The sequence below is a fragment of the Canis lupus genome, chromosome 32 (genome assembly GCF_011100685.1).
Source record: "Canis lupus familiaris isolate Mischka breed German Shepherd chromosome 32, alternate assembly UU_Cfam_GSD_1.0, whole genome shotgun sequence".
NCBI classification, from domain to species: domain Eukaryota; kingdom Metazoa; phylum Chordata; class Mammalia; order Carnivora; family Canidae; genus Canis; species Canis lupus.
Window position 1 is genome coordinate 10,148,950 of NC_049253.1, and position 20,897 is coordinate 10,169,846.

Below are 20,897 nucleotides of genomic sequence, written 5' to 3' on the forward strand. Positions count from 1 at the left end.
AACCTATAAATCTGTTTCAGACTGCATAAGAAAAAAGAAAAGGAAAGAAAAGGTTTGGGAAAGGAACTTCATTTTATGAAATTCAGAAAATATGAAAAAACACTATGAAATCACGTATTATTCTATCTCCCTGACAACATTTTAGTATATTTCCTTCTGGCTCCCCCCCATCTCTACATAAATATTTATGTTTGTATTTAATTTCTTTCACATACATAGTTTTTATTACAAAAGTAATGACGTAACACTTAGGAAAAGAACCAGGAAATACAATGAACTGAAGAGAAAGTAAAGAATTACCCAGAATTGTACAGCACAGAGGAAGTCAGTGTTGCCAATTTAGTGTATATCACTTCCAGAAGGTATCATATATGGCATCTGTTTTAGACAAAAATTCTCACCTACGTATATGGGAAATTAGCTATCTTGGTTTACTAATGGCTGAATTAGTATTTTAAGTGATTAAACAGTATTTACTGAGTGAATGAATTCAAGGTATTTATTTATTTATTTATTTATTTATTTTTTGAATTCAAGGTATTTATTGCATACTATAATCATTTTATTTTCTATCTACTCTGCTCCTTTCTATGCATCCTAGCTAGTACGAAAGTTAGCTCCATGAAGAAGCTTATTGACCTTTGTATTTGTATCCTCAGCATCTAGCATAAAGGATACTTAATACACATTTATTTTTGGATAAATGAGAGCAAAAAAACTCAGCAGTAACAAGAAGGGTAGAAAACCACAGTGGTTAAAAAAATTGAGGGAGAAAAAAAATTGAGGGAGAAATTCAACTTATATGTATAAATAAAATGTATTCAGAGAAATTTAATTACTGAAGTTTAGAAATTTTAAAGACAACATTATTTGCATAAGATACCAGAACTATATGTAAAAAGCCAGCAAGCTTAATATTAAACAAAAAGACTGTGGAAACTTAAGTAATGTTTTAATTCAATAGACCTGAAACATTTGTAGTTATTATTACAAAGGTCATTTGTTTCATACAGTTAAGAACCAACACAGATTCCCCCTGCCCCCAAACTGGATTTCATTGTTGGTGCTACCTTTATATTTAATAAAGGACTCCCAGAGCTTATCTGCTATGCCCTTTCCAACTTCCAAAACTACTAATCTTTCAAAGTCCAGCTCAGACCTCATCGCTCATAGCATACTTCTGCTTCTGCACCCGGAGGGAATCACTTCCTATATTGTACTCACTGCCTAAATACCTTGCAGAATTTGGTAAGTTACATATAGGAGTTATCCTGTATCACAGTTATTTGTTTTTACATCTTTGTCCCCTGTTAGGTATCAATATCTGAGGGGCAAGGTCAGTGATTAGTTATTTCTGTATTTATCAGTACTTATTAGTTAGGGCCTGTCACAAAGCAGGAAGTTAGAAAATGTTTGTTGAGTTGAATTTGACAAAAATGATATTTCTAACTTAAAAAATAAAAGATGAAAAAGTTTTTAAGAAAATATACAATCAAAATACTCTGCACATAAACACATGTTAGTATCCATAAGTATTTTAAAATATGTTACTTTACCGTCAGGTCTCTGAAGGGATGTAACAACAATCCTAAAGGAAGCTTAGCTTTATTCAGTAAAGCCTGTGTCTGCGGAATATTTGTCAAAGTACACCGAAATGAACTGTAAAAAATACAGACAACATGGACTATTAGCTATCAAAAAAAAATATATATATATATATACACACTATAGATAGTGGTAGATAATTAAAATAATTTAAGGGCATAAATTAAAATCATTTGGGTTTGTTATTTAACTATAACTGGGAAGAACCAAATTACTCTAAGCAGGCATATGCAATACAGGTCAAAAGACCTGAATTATGGACTCAACATTTTCACAGTGGAAAAGTAGGACACATATGGAAAAAAATACTATGACCAGCATGTAGAACATGAATATAAAGGAGTAGAAAACACAAGTAAACAGGAATATCTTTGTATCTTCAATAATGCTGCTCCTGCTTTACTACCCATTTTTCACCTGCTGAAACTCCTTTGATGAGTCTTTTACTATGAGACTCATCAAAATTATCATTTCTTCTGAAATCACCCTTCCCTCAAATCACAAGTCGGAAGAAATAATGTCTTCCTTTGTGCTCTGCCATCAGTTTATGCTTCTATGGCATCATTAGTCTGCTTTGCTTTAGTTGGTTGTGTACCTTGTCTGTCTTTTCCACTTGAGATCAGTGATCATTTGTCCTGTATCATCCTAGCACTATTCTTCTCTTAGAGAAGTGTTTATAACTTACTAAGTTGTAAGTTAAGGTCAGGAGACATTTGAATCAATAAAGGAGCAATCAAAGATGTAAGAAGAAATAATAGAAATCAGGAAAGGAATTTTAAGAAGAACAACTCATAGTATGTAGAGATATCCAGATACCTAGGCTGGTATTGTTCCTTGAACACACTAAGGTGATACCTGCTTCAGGACTTCTGAGTTTGTTGGTCATGTAGCTTGGTATACTTGCTTCCCAGAGTCACGTGGTTTGCTCTCACTCTTCATTCAGATCTCTACTCAAATGTTAACTCCTTGGGAAAACCTCTCTTGATTCCTCAAATTGAAAACAGCCAACCTCCACCCTTACTGCTCCCTACTTCAAAGTAATATTCTGACATTACATTATACAGATGGTCCTCAACTTATGGCTTTTGACTGTTCATAGTATGTCCTCCCTAATAGAATAAAGGTTGCAAGAGATTGGGAACTCCATTTATTTACTGCTTCATTCCCAGCATCTAGAAAGAAACAGTGTCTGGTCCTTAACTTGAGAAGGCATTCAGTAAACATTTATTGAATAAGTGATATATCTTTATATGGAGTCACAATTATTATTCTTGTTTAACAGTTGACAATATTGAAAATTTGAGAAAATTTGGTAAAGAAATTTGCAGTCTAATAGCTACTTATCAATGGAAATGTGGTAAGAACCTGAGTCTTTTCAACTATCTACACTCTTAAATAATCTGCATTGCTATTTTGATGAGAGAGGTTTTCACAAAAAACACAAAACTGAGTAGAAACATACACCGTCCCCTACCTCTGAGATCTCTTCATACAAATACATACACCAGATTCAACTACTTAAGGAGTGCTTAATCTTTCATAATAGAAGGCCCAAATCCACACACTTATAGACCTCACAGCAACTTACAGTCACAGGAATGGGCAGCAGTTTTCATCCTAGGATCAATGATTGTACATTTTTACAGCAATGATATTGACACTGCCTTACGTACTAATGGGCGATTGGTGGTAGCATGTGGCAGAAAAGGGGGAATCCTCGGAGCAGCTCTGCTTTCTGTATGGGAAATCTCCTTAAGATTTTGATTGAAAAAAGAGCAGCTTACGTTTTTTAGAAAGCTAAAACACTATTGCCTTAATAAAAGAAAATACTGGCTGTAAAGAGGAACACCAATTCTCCTAATGCAAGGGAAAAGACAAATGTTCTGTGAATTGGATTTACTTTATGAGGAAGAGAGATTTCAGGAGCAGAAAGATGTTTTCTAAGAAGCATCTGGGTGCAGAGGAGTATCGTACTCTTAGGAGAAAGAAGTACTGAAAGTGAACAACAATGGGGAACTCTTAGTTTTGAAGGTGCTATGAGGTGCATGACAGAGCTACAGAGCTAGCTCATCTACCAAAGGATACCCAGGGCTTGGTGGCCACCAGATGCAAACTGTCAGCTAAACTTCTCTATGAGGTAAGGAAATATTCAATAAAGGAAATTCAAATTTAAATTTAGGCTGGATAAATCAGCCTGGGGATAAAGGTCTTCTCATTTTATGCTAAGTGAGAAAAGAAAGAACATTTAAACCTATTCTTGGGATTACATAAATGAAGTCTGTGTCCTTTTCAAGCAAAGATGAAAGGACATTCATTTTTAAAGATTTCACCTTGTTTAAAAGACATCTATCTGAAATTATTACTGGTGAAAAGGAAAAAGAATTTTTTTAAAAGATTTTATTTATTTATTCATGAGACACAGAGAGTGAAGCAGAGACACAAGGCAGAGGGAAAAGCAGGCTCCTTGTGGGGAGCCTGATGAGGAACTCGATCCCAGGACCCTGGGATCATAACCTGAGCTGAAGGCAGATTCTCAACCACTGAGCCACCCAGGTGCCCCAGGTGAATTTTAAGAAATTTAAGAAAAATACAGTTAGATCTGGGTACCTGAAATCCTTCACTCAAATAGAAAAAAATTTCCCTTGTATTAGGTGATAGGGAATAGGACTGATGGGAGACAGAGGCGGAGACAGGAACAGGACCTAAAGGAATTTTACAGCTAGAACTTCTGTACAAAGTAAAATAGAAAAGTTCCAATTAACAAAACTTCTAATCAAGGAATTAATATCCTACCACTTTCATTATTAGTTTTGAAAGTCAAACAACAGGGATCCCTGGGTGGCGCAGCGGTTTGGCGCCTGCCTTTGGCCCAGGGTGCGATCCTGGAGACCCGGGATCGAATCCCACATCGGGCTCCCGGTGCATGGAGCCTGCTTCTCCCTCTGCCTGTGTCTCTGCGCCTCTCTCTCTCTCTGTGACTATCATAAATAAATAAAAATTAAAAAAAAAATTTATAGAAAGTCAAACAACATTTCTGACAAAGTTTATTACTTACTAAAGATCATAAAATAAATACTTACTCTGGGCTACAGTTTAATTTTTTGAGGTCTAAATTCAAGTTAGGTACAGGAGGCCAAACAGGAGTCATGGGTAAAATATTCCTCTCCTGAGTGAGGTTTACAGGTCTCAGACTTTCTGGCTGTGGAGAACTCTGCAGACTCAGTCCTCCCAGACTGGAGGACAGCTGGTTCATACCAGGATATTGCTGAAAAGGCAATTAAAAACAAAACAAATAAAAGAACAATATAACAAACATAAGTACAATGTATTATACTCTATGTAGGATTTTAACATACGGAATAAGTAAGAGGATGAAAAATTTAAACCTGGCTTGGAAATAGAATGTTCTAACAGGGCAGTTCAATTTAAAGCATTCCTGAAAAAAACTCAAAGCAAAATAATAAACAAATAAATTTAAATCTTAGCACAGTTAAACTTCACAACCAAATTTCAGCAAGAATGTTTTTCAGCATCAAGAATTTGGTTTCCATGAATATAAATATAGTACATACTGGAAACGCTGGATAAATGCTTTTGTTTCCAAGATTTTTCAATGATCAAATTTCAGAATAATGAATTGATTTTGTAAAAATGTACAATGATGTTCAATGAGTTTTGCTTTGCTTATTTTTTCCATGTTATGCTTGTTTTATTTTTAGTATTATGAATTCACAGCTTTCTAGGAACTCAAAGTGACCTAATGAATTATAGTTATTCATTTTGATGCTCAAACTACTCAGATTTGGCTGGTAAAAAAAGACAGATTATTTAATAAATGATAGTGAACTTAGAGCTAGTTATTTTTTTGGGGGAAATGAGTTTATTATTTACATTATGAGTCAAAATAAAACCTTAAATAGATTAATGATGCAAAACTGAAATCACCTAAGAACTAAAAGAATTTATAGCTGGAATATTTCCTAATCTAAGGTTGAAAAGATCTTTTAAAGGATACAAACAAAAGCAAAAGCAAAAAAAATCATAATACAATTTAGATATTTCTTCAATGTCAAAAAGTACCATTAAAATTAAAAATAAATGTTAAGGTGGAGGGAAAAATTATAATTATATTGGACAAAAGATTAATAATACTTATTATAGATAGCTTTTACAAACCAGAGGACCTGAATAATGGAGAAAGAATATGAACTGGGATTTCAGTAAAGAAATATAAAGACACCTGGGTGGCTCAGTGGTTGAGTGTCTGCCTTTGGCTCAGGGTATGATCCTAGGTCCGGGGATCGAGTCCTGCATTGGGCTCCCTACAGGGAGCCTGCTTCCCCCTCTGTCTATGTCTCTGTCTCTCTGTTTCTCATGAATAAATAAATAGAATCCTTACTGCCTACTAGGTATCTCTAGGTAAATGTCTATTGGGTGTATTAACTTAACATGGCCAATTTGATTGCCACTTTTAGACCTATTTGTTTCTCTTCACCTTCAAAGTAAATGCACTACTCTCTACCCAGTTGCTGACAAAAAAAGTACCAGTTATCCTTTTTTTTTAAAAAAAGATTTTATTTATTTATTCATGAGCGGCACACAGAGAAAAAGAGGCAGAGACACAGGCAGAGGGAGAAGCAGGCTCCATGCAGGGAGCCCGACATGGGACTCGATCCCCGGCCTCCAGGATCATGCCCTGGGCTGAAGGCGGCGCTAAACCACTAAGTCACCCAGGCTGCTCGCTACCAGTTATCCTTGAAGCCTTCCTTTCTCTCACCTACCATAACCAATCCATCTGTAAGTTAAAAGATAGCCCTTCTCCATCCACTCTTCATTACCTTCATCAATACTACCTTAGGACAAAGCACAATGATATGTTTCTGGGATTATGGCAAAGCTTCCATTTGTCCCCTGGTTTCCATTTTTGTCTTTTCAAATACTTCCATCCCTAATCTGTTCTTCACACAGCAGCCAAAATGATTCTCTAAATCATGTAAATCAGATATCACTCCACTACATAAAATCTCCAATGTTTCAAACCTTTTGCACTTGGTATAAAATCTAAGGCTTCTGACTACGGTCCTTCCCTACCTCTTTGATCTCATTGCAATACTCTTTCCATTGCTAACTGAGTTCCAGCCACTCTGAGACTTCATGCTCGCAACACGTCAAAGTTGCTCCTGCTTAAGTCTTTGCCTGTATGCTTCCTCAGCCTGAGATGTTCTCCCCCAGATTTTCCCATGCCTGGTTCTTCTTGTTATTCAAATAGTAACTCAAACATAATTTCTACAGTGAAGGATTTCCTGTTTAGTCTATATCCGAACCCCAGCAATTTCTTCAATTTGTCTTATCTCACAGCAATTGTAACTATTTGAAACTATCTTATCAATTTATTGATTTACTTATTTATTATCTCATTGAATCTGCCCTCCTAACAAATTTCTGACAGCAAGAACTTTATTTTGTTCACTTGGCTTCCTCTTGTATCTTCAGTGCCTAGAGTAGCACTGTCACATAGTAGGAACTCAGTAAATTTTTACTGAATGAATAAATAGCAGCTCTAAAGTCTTGTAAGATTAGGTGCTTTGATTCAGTAATTTCACCTAAAGTAATTTCTTCTAAGGAAATAATGAGACAAATGCAGTAAGGTGTGTGCACATGTGTGTGTATGAAGGTTGATTATAACAATCACGCCCAACAATGGTAGACTGCTTGATCATAAAACATTATGATCTTATCGGATGAAGAATATATAGAAAGGTTTTATCTAATGCTATTAAAGGAATTAAAAGTTTCTAAAACAATATCCCTACTGATCATCATCTTTTGTTTGTTTAAATAAGCTATTAGGATGACCAGTTTCTTTACTGGCTTTCCCCCCAAATATATAGCAAGAAATTTGGAAGGACAGACCCCAAGTGTTGCTGTTTACATCTTGATGGTGGGAATATTACTTAGTATTTATTTTCCTCTTTTTGCTTATCTGTACTTTTCTACAATTGGTTATGTCTTTGTTGTTGTTAAAAAAAAAAAGCACTATATACATTATTTATAATAGCCAAGATATGGAAAGCAGTGAAAATGTCCATTGATGCTAAATAAAATATGACAGAGAAAGATAAAAGCCACATGATTTCACTCATACGTGGAATTTAAGAAACAAAGCAAATGAACAAAAAGAAGAGAGAGACAAATCAAGAAACAGACTCTTAACTATAGAAAACAAACTGATGGTTACCAGAGAGGAGGTGGTAGGGAAATGGGTGAAATAGGGGATAGGGATTAGTGAGCGCACTTGTGAAGAGCATCCGGTGATTAAAATACAAACTTAAAAAAATAATAATAAAAATTAAAAAGCCTTTTGACTCAAAAAAAAAAAAAAGCACCACATAACACTATATCTGGCTTTTCATATAGTCACTAAAATATCTAATTGTAATTTTCATTTTTTAAAAAGATTTACTTATTTATTTGAGAGAGTGTGCAAGGAGAGGAGGAAGGGGCAAAGGGAGAAAGGGAGAGAGGAGGGGAAGTGAACTCCCTGCCTGCCACTAGCTCCATCTTGGCTTCAATCTCATAAGTGTGAGATCATGACCTGAGATGAGACCAAGATTCAGACATTTAACTGACTGAGTCACCCAAGTGCCCTTCATTTTCATTTCTAAACATCAACTTTTTCTTCTGTTTTTCAGGGTTGAAAAACAAATTTTAATTTTTTCTTCCTCAAAAGCCAAATATTGGGATTTTCTACTTCTTAATAAAGGTCATCTCAAATTAATAAGAACAAAGAAAGCCCTTAAAGCTCAGAACCCTCCCACTGGGTTATACTAAGTACAACGTTTAAAGGCATTTCAATTTCATTATAGAAGGGTAGCTAAAGCTAAAGTAAGATATTCCTATTCTAACTAGGATTTCAAAAATAAATGGCTTATTTTTTTAATTCCCCCTCTCCCATGCCCCATAGCCCACAATATCAGAGTTCTCAGTCAGACTTGAAAACACTTTAAAACAAGTCTTTGGCAATCTCCAAATTATTCTTGGTGACTCTGCTATTCCTCTGGCCATAATGCTGGGACCAGAGTGCACATAAAAAGTCACCTTTAAATGGCTTCTTTTAAAATTAACTTGATAGGGCAGCCCTGATGGCGTAGTGGTTTAGTGATGCCTGCAGCCTGGGGTGTGATCCTGGAGACCGGGGATCAAGTCCCATGTCGGGCTGTCTGCGTGGAGCCTGCTTCTCTCTCTGCCTGTGTCTCTGCCTCTCTCTCTCTGTGTCTCCCATGAATAAATAAATAAAATATTTAAAAAAATAAAATAAAATTAGCTTGATAATATTAATCTAAAAATCTACAATCTTTGTTTTAGTAGATAGATAAGAATTTAAAAGTATGTCCTAGCTGTGTGTTTTTTTAAAAAAAGATTTTATTATTTATTTGATAGAGCTATTTATATCTATATATCTATATATCTACACACACACACACACACAGAGCACGCGCACACGCGCGCATGCAGCACACACAAGCAGGGAGCCCAATATGGAGCTTGATCTCGGAATCCTGGAATAATGACCTAAGCCAAAGGCAGACAACTTAATTGACTGAACCACCCAGGCACCCCTAGCTGTGTGTTTAAATCATTATTGTTCACTGACCCTGAATCTAGTGTCCAAAAAACTATTTTAAAATCAGATTAAACAGGGGATCCCTGGGTGGCTGGCTCAGCAGTTTGGTGCCTGCCTTCGGCCCAGGGTGTGTGATCTTGGGAGTCCTGGGATCAAGTCCCACATCAGGCTTCCTGGATGGAGCCTGCTTCTCCTCTGTCTGTGTCTCTGCCTCTCTCTCTATGTGTCTCATGAATAAATAAATAAAATCTTTAAAAAATAAAAAAATAAAATCAGATTAAACAAAAATAGATTGCTGCTTTATAATCTTCTTTTATATATATAAAATCTGACTTTGGTTTTCTTTTGCACAAGTCTCTACCAGTTTTTTTTTTTTTTTTAAGATTTTATTTATTCATTCATGAGAGACACAGAGAGAGAGAGAGAAGCAGAGACATAGGCAGAGGGAGAAAGAAGCAGGCTCCCTGTGAGCCCTATGTGTGACTCAATCCCAGGACTCTGGGATCACGTCCTGAGGCAAAGGCAGATGGTCAACTGCTGAGCCACCCAGGCATCCCAAGTTCCTACCAGTTAAAGAGAGAAAAAAGGTGCTTAATTCTGAACTGTAAAGACTTGTACTCTCAGAACTAAGCCTGGTCTTGGACAGACAACTTCACTTATCTGAGTCTCATTTTTTTCACTTAAGTAATCAAAGGAAGGTAACTATGATAAAAAAGCCAAAATGACAAGGATGTGCAGTAACTGGAACTCTCATATACTGCTAATGGAACATCTGCTTTGGAAAATTGTTTAGCATTAAATGCTGGAAATATGGATACCCCATGACCCAGCAATTCCACTCCTCGATACATACATTTCGTTTAAAAGACATGAACAAATATTCACAACAGCACTATTTTTAATAGTGCCACACTGGAAGTTTACCCTAATGCCTGTCAACAGAACAAATAAGTAAACTAGTATATTCACAAAATGGAATATATACAACCATGAAAATGAATGAACTACAAGCAGACAGTAAACATAATATTGGGCCTAAGAGCCTAGACAAGAATTTACAGTTATTATTCCACTTATATAAAGTATAAAGACAGGCAATATTAATGTGTGGTATTAGAAGTCAGGACAGTTGCCAACTCTTATCTGGGTGTTAGTAACTAGAAAAGGCATGAGAAAGGGCTCTGGCTATTGATTATGTGTGTTCAATTTTGGAAAGGTATCAAACTGTGTGATGTTGATTTATATATTTGTACATAAATTCAATACAGATTATATTTCAATAAAAAGTTGTAAAAAGATGAAAGGTAGAAGCGAATGATCTCTAATAGTATCAAGTCTAAAGCTTTTGCTTTATGATATTCATTTCTCCCATGATTAATAATCTAGGTTACTTTTTAGTCTGCCTCTGTCCCCTTCATTCAAACTCCTGTGATCTTTGCACGAGAGCTAGAATATAAAAAGGACTGATACTACAGAAGAACAGAATGAAGTTTTTTTTGTTGTTGTTGTTGTTTTTATGATAGTCACACAGAGAGAGAGAGAGAGAGAGAGAGGCAGAGACAGAGGCAGAGGGAGAAGCAGGCTCCATGCACCGGGAGCCCGACGTGGGATTCGATCCTGGGTCTCCAGGATCGTGCCCTGGGCCAAAGGCAGACGCCAAACCGCTGCGCCACCCAGGGATCCCGAATGAAGTTATTTTTAAAATCTAGCATAATAAATATTAATTTTTACTTTTATTCTAAGGACAATCTCTTAACTTTTCCAAAATAACCTTCCAAATAAAGTGGAAAAAGAACAATACTTGATCCTATTTCAAGGGTCAGCAAACTTTCTCCATAGGGGGTCGGGTAGTAAGTATTTTAAAGCTTCAAGAGCCACACATCTCTTTTGTAGCTACTCAACTCTACACTGTGGTGCAAAAGCTGACATAGATAATACATAAAAGAATGCATGAGGCTCCATTCCAATAAAAGTTTATTTGTAGAAATGGGCAACAGGTCACATCTGGTCCAAGAACCTTTTCTATGTCCTTGTGGAATACCACTACAGTTTTTTTTTCCTTGCCCAAAAGTTCCTCTAAGTACTAGATCCTTTCTTTGAACTTGGTTTTCCTCACATTAAAATGTAAAAATACATTATGTTTTATGACCCCCAAAAGCAATTTCCCTAGAGCACAAGAGTCAGAAAATAATGACTTAAGAATTGTTTCATCTGGACCAATAAAGCCATAAAGAAACTCTAACAAAATGGAAGGCAGAAATATCTGTTCTAACCAACCATATTTCTCTAGTGCCTCTCTCTCCTAGTTTCTTTCCTCCGTCTGTGCCTTAATTCTAAGATTAAATACCAAAAACATGATTTTCCTATGTCCCCTTAATTTTCATTCTTAGTGTACCATAAGATGAAATTTCTGTAAGGTTAGTCTACTGAGAGCAGTTTTTCATTTTAAGTACAATGTTTTATCATTTCGATTGTTTCCTTATATTTTACTTTCTTAATAAATATAAATATGAGATCCTTACTATTCTGTATTATTAAATTGATATGGCACTTAAGAGGTGACTCCAAAAAAGGTCTTATCAGAATGGGTGGGTCACAGCAATAGTTAATAAGAAATATAACTATTGATCAGCATTTATGTGTGTGGAGACTGTTACCAATTTCAGTTATATGTCATATCATGAGGAAAAAGCCAGCTAAATAATACAGACCTTTAAAAAACTTAACATTGAATTTCCTGATTACAAAATTAATACCTGCACATTGCAAGACTCTGAAAAATAAAAGTACAATGAAGGACAGAAAAAAATCACAGCTAATATCCTGATCCAGATTTAACCTCTTTAAAGATTTGATACTTATATTTCCTTTTATCTCTATTTATACATACACACACACAAACCGGCACTGAATTCTATGATGTTTGACCTAGGCTTACTGGTGTTTGCACCTGTGATCCGTTTGAATCACCAGGGATTTGTTAGAATTGATAGTAGTTTCATAATTTTAGAAATGTAAAGTTTTTACACATACTTGAGCATACGGCTGGAATCCAGAATACACTGGGCTACTGGGTGGTACTCCAGAATTAAGTGGTGCTGTAGCATTCTGATAACCAGGCTGAAGAGTTGGATAACCATACCCAAAAGGCTTAGCCATTTTTGAAGGCTGAGGAGCAGAAGGAGCTGGAACTGGAGCCGGGTCAGGTTCAGGAGCGGGATCAGGAGCAGGACTGCTTGCTGATGAGGAAAGCATATCTAACCAAAGGAAAAACATGGTGTTAACACTGAAAATCAGGACTCTATATATAAAGACTTGGCTCCTCGGCAAGCCATAATCTTTGGCATTTTCCTTTTTTACACTTTTTATTATGAGATATTACAAACATCCACAAAAGTAGAGAGAAGAGAATCATGAACTCTTCACCCCTTTACTCAGTTAGAAGTATGTATTTTTTGCAGAGGCAAAACTGCCAGAGTATGAAGACAGTGTACAGAATAGTGTCCTGCTCCTAAAACAATGTCTGGTATGTAATAGATCCCAAATAAAATACAATGAATAAAGGTTCTTCCTGTATTTAAATTTAAAACAAAAACTAAAATTTGATTAAAATGGAGAAAAAACTATAAAATTTAATCCTCAAGCACAAAAATAACAAGAAACCCTAAAAATTACTCTACTACACATACCATTAACATGTTGCCATACTGTTACTCTTAAAGTCAAATCTGTATAACATATATGAATTCCAATCTACTTTTCATATAAAAATTACATTCTTTAAGAGCAACCAGACTCTGAAGAAAATATGCTCTTAAAAGCATCTGACTTAATAAAATTTATTTTTTAAGGATTCTTCAAGAATTCTTTCTACTGACAATATCTACTGGCTCTCATTTTGGAGATATGTTCCCAGACATTCCTTTGTCTATCATCTTGTGCTACTTAGGCAAGGGCTGGCTGGCTTGCTGGCTTTCTGGTAACCTCCCAGATTTCTTTTTTTTTTTTTTTTTTTTTTTTAAATTTTTATTTATTTATGATAGTCACAGAGAGAGAGAGAGAGAGAGAGAGAGAGAGGCAGAGACATAGGCAGAGGGAGAAGCAGGCTCCATGCACCGGGAGCCTGACGTGGGATTCGATCCCGGGTCTCCAGGATCGCGCCCTGGGCCAAAGGCAGGCGCCAGACCGCTGCGCCACCCAGGGATCCCACCTCCCAGATTTCTTACTAGGACAAGAGCTTCAATGCAGTGTCATATCCTGCTTATCATTCCTCACAGTGATGGGAATGTAAGGAGAAAAAAGGTCTCTTAACATGGTAACAGTCATCAGCATAAGATATAAAAAGCTAGAGTCATACACATGAAGGTCTAAAGCTTCTCTGCTTCCTTAGGAAAGGGACAACATACCATACACACATTTCTATAGTCCTAAGATATATATATATTTTAAAGATTTTCTTTATTTACTCATGAGCAATACAGAGAGAGAAAGAGGCAGAGACACAGGCAGACAGAGAAGCAGGCTCCATGTAGGGAGCCCGATGTGGGACTCGATCCTGGGTCTCCAGGATCACACCCTGGGGGCTGCAGGCAGCGCTAAACCTCTGTGCCACCGGGGCTGCTCTATAGTCCTAAAATCTATCCTAAACCCTGACACATAGTACTTTCAATTCATTTAATCTTACTGCTATAGATGTTCAAATCTTTAATTTTGGTACAGTATAAATAGCTAGAAAACTTGCCCAAGGTCACTCACTTAGTATAAAAGCACAGTTCATAATAAGGCTAAGATTTGTTGATGAAATGAATACAGACAAACAATGTAAGGTCAAACTCCAAAGCCATGATCTTTGGATCCTACATTCAGCATTTTGCTTCAGGTTAATTTGCTGTTGTTGTTTAGGTTAATTTGAAGCTCACGAAATACTATATAGTTATAGTAAATTCATAGTTTAAAATTTTTTTTAAAAAAATTCCAGTATAGTTAACATACAGTGTTATATTGGTTTCAGGAGTATAATATAGTGATTCCACATGTAGTATTCACCTTTTAGTGAACAAATTAACTCTTCTAAAGTATTTTTATAATAGTGATTGCTTTTGGAATGGTCCACATTTCTTACACACATACACGCATCCCTAGGGGGAAAAAAAATCCTTAACCATAAAAGGTTGAGTAGCTTATCGAAGTATTCTTGAAATATTAAAAGGGGATTCTATACTAAGCTGAGAAGATGAAAGTTTCTACCAATTCATAGGATAGTGATAGCCAGATAGTATGTTAAGTGCAGCATACTCCAACTTCAATTAAGCTCCATCCTGGATTATTACCAAAGTGGTAAGAAATAAAGAAAAGGGCAAAATTACTTGTTCTGTTAGTCCTAAAGTTTCAAATCATTAGAAAAAGTGAGAAGGCGAGCAGACTGTCAGGTTATCTGATAAGAGACAGACAAAAAAGGGAAATCCCATTAAACTGGGATATTATAGTGAAATGATTACTAATTATAAAACTTACCAAAATTTACCCCTAAATTGGTTAATCTATTTGCCTGGTGAGGCAGCCAGGAGCCATAGGGGGGAGTAAAGAGTCAAATACTATTTATATTCAGAGGCTAGTTGGAAGGAATTGAAGGACCAAAACATGAGAACAGAAATATAAAATTTACTTAAGAAGTTATCAGCATAAAAAGAAGGGAAAGAGGAGAATTATTTACTATTAAAAATCTTTTGGAAGGAGGAAAAAGATAAAGAGCATGATACAAAAACAAAATAATAAATTTCCTTAGGCCTCCCAGAAACGACATTTGTAGTTGTTATATGACAATTAAAACTATTATAAAGTAAGGCTGAGAAATACCAGAAAATGTCCCCTTTTTCTGTTAAAAATACAGCCTTAAAAAAAAATAAAAATAAAAATACAGCCTTAATTATGTATAATGTATATTGATATTTGGAAAAAATTGATGATCAGTAATTTTTCAAGTAAGCACCAAATAAGCACAAAACAAATTACCTGGGTAGCTGCCTCCTTCCAAGGCATCATAACTGTTGGGCATTGGAGAAGCACTGCTCGTGGTAGAAGAGCTATCAACACCTGAAAGGAAAAACCAAAATATCTACTAAGTTTAAAATAATAATGTATCTTAGAGCAGCTTTTGGCAATTTTGAAAAAGATGTTTTGCTAAACTAGGAAAATTCTTGACTCTAGTAAAAACTAAAAGTGACTGATGTTTAATGACCTTTAAAAACCATATATAAATTTCAATAAATAAGGGTGGAGAGAACATGGAGCTGACAAATGGAATAAATTTAATCAAACACATGTGAAGGTGTCTTAGAGAACAGGTATCAAACTTTTAAAAGTAGTCAAACACACAAAAATAAATGTTAGATTGATGGAAATGTTACTAGAATAACACCTCCAAAGGTCCCATCTACCAAGTCTCAAGCCATTAAGTACATTTAATCAATATTAAGATATTTTAAGATAATGAAATTTTAGACTTTTATAAGGCAGCATGGCTGTATGAAACCATCTTAAAAGAGGAGTCTCTAGCTTGAGCTGCTAGAGCAGCTCACCATTTCTATGTCTCAGTTTATACATCTCCAGACTGGAGATTAAATGGTATTTATTGTTAATCAAGTAATATAAATGAAGTATTAGATTTTAAGAATTTTTATTATGTTTGTTCATTCAAAACCTATAAGATTAACAGGAATCATCAGTGGCAATTTATGAAGAAATTTAGTGATATGTCACATGGATAGAATATACAATATATTTCTTTCATTCATCTACTCAATATTTTATTGAGAACCTACAGTTATCCTACATTGACATGGTAGAGTATATACCAATGAATGAAATGATAATCGACATGGTCCCTCTCTTGCATTAGCGATCTTGGTCTCTTTCATTATGACACAAAATTCTGTGCACAGAGGTGATCCTTAGCTCTTACTACTAATATTATAACTGGGGTTTAGGTTAATTTTCAACTGTGATATAAAAAGAACAGGTATGGATAATTATCTTTCACTGAATAATTTTGGATAACCATGAAAATTAGGTATACTGGACTCAGGGCATAAATGTTAAAGCTTTTTGCAAAGGAACATTTTATTATCAGCAAAAAAACATGAAACTACAAAAGACTGCAGTTACTTTAGGCTGTTCTTTACCTGCTATATAACTTTGGGTAAGTGACAATCCTCAATACTAACTAATACTCTGTTCTGCAAAATGAGAATGATTTAAAAAATGCCCTACATGTATGCTTCTTACTGTTCTCATGTAGCTTAAATGAGATGGTGAATAAGAAGCAACTTAGAAAATATGAGGGCTATAAAATAAGTAATAGGTAGAAGACACTAATGTTTACTAGGTGCTTTCTTTGAGATAAACACAAAATTGTTGCATATCTATGTCATTATTAATTTTAGAAGGGGAAGTAATGGCTCTTCCTTTTTGTTCCTTGTGTTCGTAAAAATACAATTAAAGAAAAATGCTGATATATAAAGTCAAAAGTCTTGAAGTAAAGCATTAAAAAACAATATACCAATACCTAAAGCAAGATTCAGTGCAATCTCTATCAAAATGTCAATAGCATTTTTCACAGAACTGAACAAATAATCCTAAAATTTCTATGGAACCACAGAAGATATCAAATAGCCAAAACAATCTTAAGAAAGATGAACAATCTTAACAAAGAAAATCACAATCCCAGATTTTAAAATACATTTTACAAAGCGATAGTAATCAAAATAGTATGGTATTGGCACAGAAACCAACATATAGATGAATAGAACTAGGTAGAAAGCCCAGAAATAAACCCATGCTTACAGGACCAATTAATCCATAACAAAAAAAGGAAGAATATACAATGGAAGAAAAAACTTTTAATAAATCATGTTGGGAAAACTGGACAGTTACATGCAAAAGAAAGAAACTGGACCTTCCCCATTCTGGACTCGCAGAAAAAAAAAAAAAAAAAAAAGAAAGAAAGAAACTGGACCACTTTCTTGCACCATACAGAAAAATAAACCCAAAATGCATTAAAGATCTAAATGTGAAACTTGAAACCATCAAACTTCTAAAAGAAAATACAAGCAGTAATCTCTCAGACGTGGCCTTAGGAATATATTTACGGATATGTCTCCTCAGGCAAGGGAAAAATAAGCAAAAATAAACTACTGGGACTCTACCAAAATAAAAAGCTTTTACACAGCAAAGGAAACCATCAATAAAACGAAAAGGCAACCCACTGAATGGGAGATGGTATATGCAAATCATGTATCTGATAAAGGGTTAATACTGAAAATATATAAAGAACTCATAAATACTCAACATCAAACAGTCTGATTTAAAAAATGGGCAGAGGTCTTGAATAGAACTTTCCAAAGAAGATATACAGATGGCCAACAGACACACGAAAAGATGCTCAACATCACTCATCATCAGAGAAATCAAAATCAAAATCACAATGAGAGACCACCATACCAGTCAGAATGGCCAGCTAGTATCAAAAAGACAAGAAATAACTAATGTTGGTTATAATGAGAAGGAAAGGTAACCCTCATGCACTGTTGGTGGGAATGTAAATTGGTATAGCCACTATGGAAAACAGTATGGAATTTCCTCAAAAAATGAAAAAGAACCCACAAAAAAACCACACAATCCAGAAATCCCACTACTGGGTATTTACCCCCCCTCCCAAACCAAAACACTAATTTGAGAAGATATATGCACCCCTATGTGCATTCCGCATTATTTATAATAGTCAAGGTATAGAAGCAACCCAAATGTCCACTAATAGATGAATGGATAAAAAAGATGTCTCTCTCTCTCTCACACACAGACACACACACACACAGAGCAATATTACTCAGCCATAAAAAAGAATGACATCTTGCCATGTGCTACAACACAGATGGATTTATTATGCTACGCAAAATAAGTCAAGAGAAAGATAAATACCATTATTTCACTTATATATGGAATCTGAAAAACAAAACAAATGAATAAACAAAAAACCCAGACTTTCAACTATTCCGAACAGACTGTTAGTTGCCAGAGGGGAAGCAGGTAGGGTAAAATCGGTGAAGGGGATTAAGAGGTACAAACTTCCAGTTATAAAATAAATCAGGCATGGAGATGAAATCACAGCACAGGGAATATAGTTGATAATAATGTAATAACACCATATGGTAACACATGGTGACTGCACTTATTGTGGTAAGCACTGAGTGATGTATAGAACTGTCAAATCACTATGCTGCATACCTGAAATGAATATAACACTGTATATTAACAATACTTTAATAATAAAATAAAATCTTTGTTTACTAAGTCTCCCCCCAAAAATACACCAAAACTTAAATACTCATCAACAGATGAATGGATAAACAAAATGTGATATATCGATATAATGGGATATTATTCAGCTATCTAAGGGAATGAAGTACTGATACATGCTACAAAGTGAATGATCCTTGAAAACACACTAAGTGAAAGAAGCCAGACACAAAGGTCATAATTAGGATTCTATTAATATGAAATATCCAGAATGGGTTAAGTCTACAGAAACAGAAAGTAGATTGGTGGTTAAAAGGGGCTGAGAGGAGGAGAAAATGGGAAGTTAATTGCCTAATGAAAATAGAGTTTCCTTTTCAGATGATGAAAATGTTTAGTTCTACCTAGTACGGTACTTTCTCAAAGTCAGAACTAGATAGAAGTGGTGACTGCACAACAAACAAAATGACAGAACCAGACAAAGGCAGTGGTTATACTATTAGAGGACACTGAATTAATTATATACTTTAAAATGGTTAATTTCATGTTATGCGATTTTTTACCTCAAAACCATATGTTAAGACAACATGAACAGGGAAAGAATATTCTTTTCAACAAGATAGCCATGTGACATAGAATAAAGTTAGACCCCTTCCTTACACCCTATCCTAAGACTAATTCAAATGGGTCACAGACCTAAATATAAGCAAAATCTTACAATACAGGAGTAAGTCTTCATGACCTTGGACTGGCAAAGGTTTCTTAAATATGACATCAAAGACACAAGCAACAAGAAAAAAATGATTTTATCAAAATAAAAAACTTTTATGCTCCAAAATATAACATCAAGAAAGAAAAGAGAAACCCACAAAATGGAAAAATATATTTGTAAATCATATATCTGATAAGGGTCCAGTATCCAGAATATAAAAAGAATTCTTACAACTCAACAATAAAAAGACAACCAAATTAAAAATGGATGGGTAAAGAACTTAAAGATATTTCTACAAAGAAGATAAACAAATAACCAATAAATACATGAAATGATGCTCAACATCATCAAGCCACTAAGGAAATGAGAATCAGAATCAGGAAATGAGATGACACTTCATATCCACCAGGGTGGCTATAATTGAAAAGACGGATAATACCAAGTTTTAGCGGGAGTATGGAGAAATCAGAAACTTCATGAGACTGTAAAAGGGTGCAGTCATGTTGGAAAACATTCTGACGGTTTCTCAAAAGGTTCAACAGAGTTACCTAATAACGTGGCAATTCCACTCAAGAGAAATTAGAACATAAACCTCCACAAAGAACTGTACATGAATGTTCATAGCGGCATTATTCATATGCCCAAAAAGTGGAAACAACCTAAATATCCATCAACTCATGAATGAATAAATAAGATGTGATATATCTACACAAACTGAACATTATTCAGCAATAAAAAAGAACTTAGTACTGATGCATGCCACGTGGATGAACCCTGACAACATTATGCTAAGAGAAAGAAGCCAGTCACAAAAAGCCACATATTATATGATCTATTTATACTTAATACTCAAACAGATAAGTCTAAAGGCAAAAAGTAGATTAGTGGTTGCCTAGATCTGTGTATATGTATGGGTGGAGGAGGGCAAAAGGAGGAAGTAACTGCTAAAAGGTATAAAGTTTCTACTTGGGGGTAATAAAGATGTTTTGGTATTACATAGCAATGGTTGCAGAACTTTGTTAATATGCTAAAAACTGCCGAGTAAATGGTATGGTATTTCAATAAAACTATTATTTAAAAAAATACAGAGCATTCTCTGATTAAGAAAAACTTAATTCTTTAAGAATTTATTTGAGACAGAGAGAGAAAGAGAACACGGGCAGGGGGAATCCCAGGGCAGAGAGAGAGGAAAAGTGAGAAGCAGACTCCCCACTGAGCAGGGAGCCTGACATGGGGATCAATCCCAGGAGCCTGGGATCATGACCTAGGCTGAAGGCAGCCACCTAATAGACTGAGCCACCCGGGCGTCCCAAGAAGAACTTTTAATCATTAATATCAAGAAATAATTATTCTTGAAAAAATTAAAGAGAAGATTGCTTACACATATCAACTTATTTTAAAGATTTAAAGCATTAGTCTTGTAAAAATACTGTTTTCAGGAGCCTGGGTGACTCAGTAAGTTGAGTATCTGATTCTTGATTTCAAGAATCAGGTCATGATCACAGGGTCCTGGAATCCAGCCCTATGCTGAGATCCATGCTCAGTGAAAAGTGCTGAAGATTCTCTCTCGCTCTCCCTCTCTGCTGCTGTTCCCCTACCCCTAAAATGAATAAAATTTTTAGAAAAGAAATAAAAATTTCTTTATTTTTATAAAGAAAATAAATA

General features: G+C 35.1%; 1 protein-coding gene across 3 annotated transcripts in view; it reads right to left on the minus strand.

Moving 5' to 3' along the window:
- The window catches only part of SEC24B (SEC24 homolog B, COPII coat complex component), a 94,903-nt gene that overhangs the window by 25,060 nt on the left and 48,946 nt on the right, over nucleotides 1–20,897 (minus strand). For all 3 annotated transcript variants that reach the window (XR_005382654.1, XM_038581922.1, XM_038581921.1), the window contains 4 exons: nucleotides 15,242–15,322; nucleotides 12,263–12,486; nucleotides 4,686–4,870; nucleotides 1,557–1,659 (listed from right to left, as the gene is read on the minus strand). Coding sequence is in view for 2 of the 3 variants with exons in the window: in XM_038581922.1 (XP_038437850.1) it covers nucleotides 1,557–1,659; nucleotides 4,686–4,870; nucleotides 12,263–12,486; nucleotides 15,242–15,322 (593 nt within the window). In the remaining variant the exon portion in view is untranslated. The remainder of the gene's footprint in view (nucleotides 1–1,556; nucleotides 1,660–4,685; nucleotides 4,871–12,262; nucleotides 12,487–15,241; nucleotides 15,323–20,897) is intronic.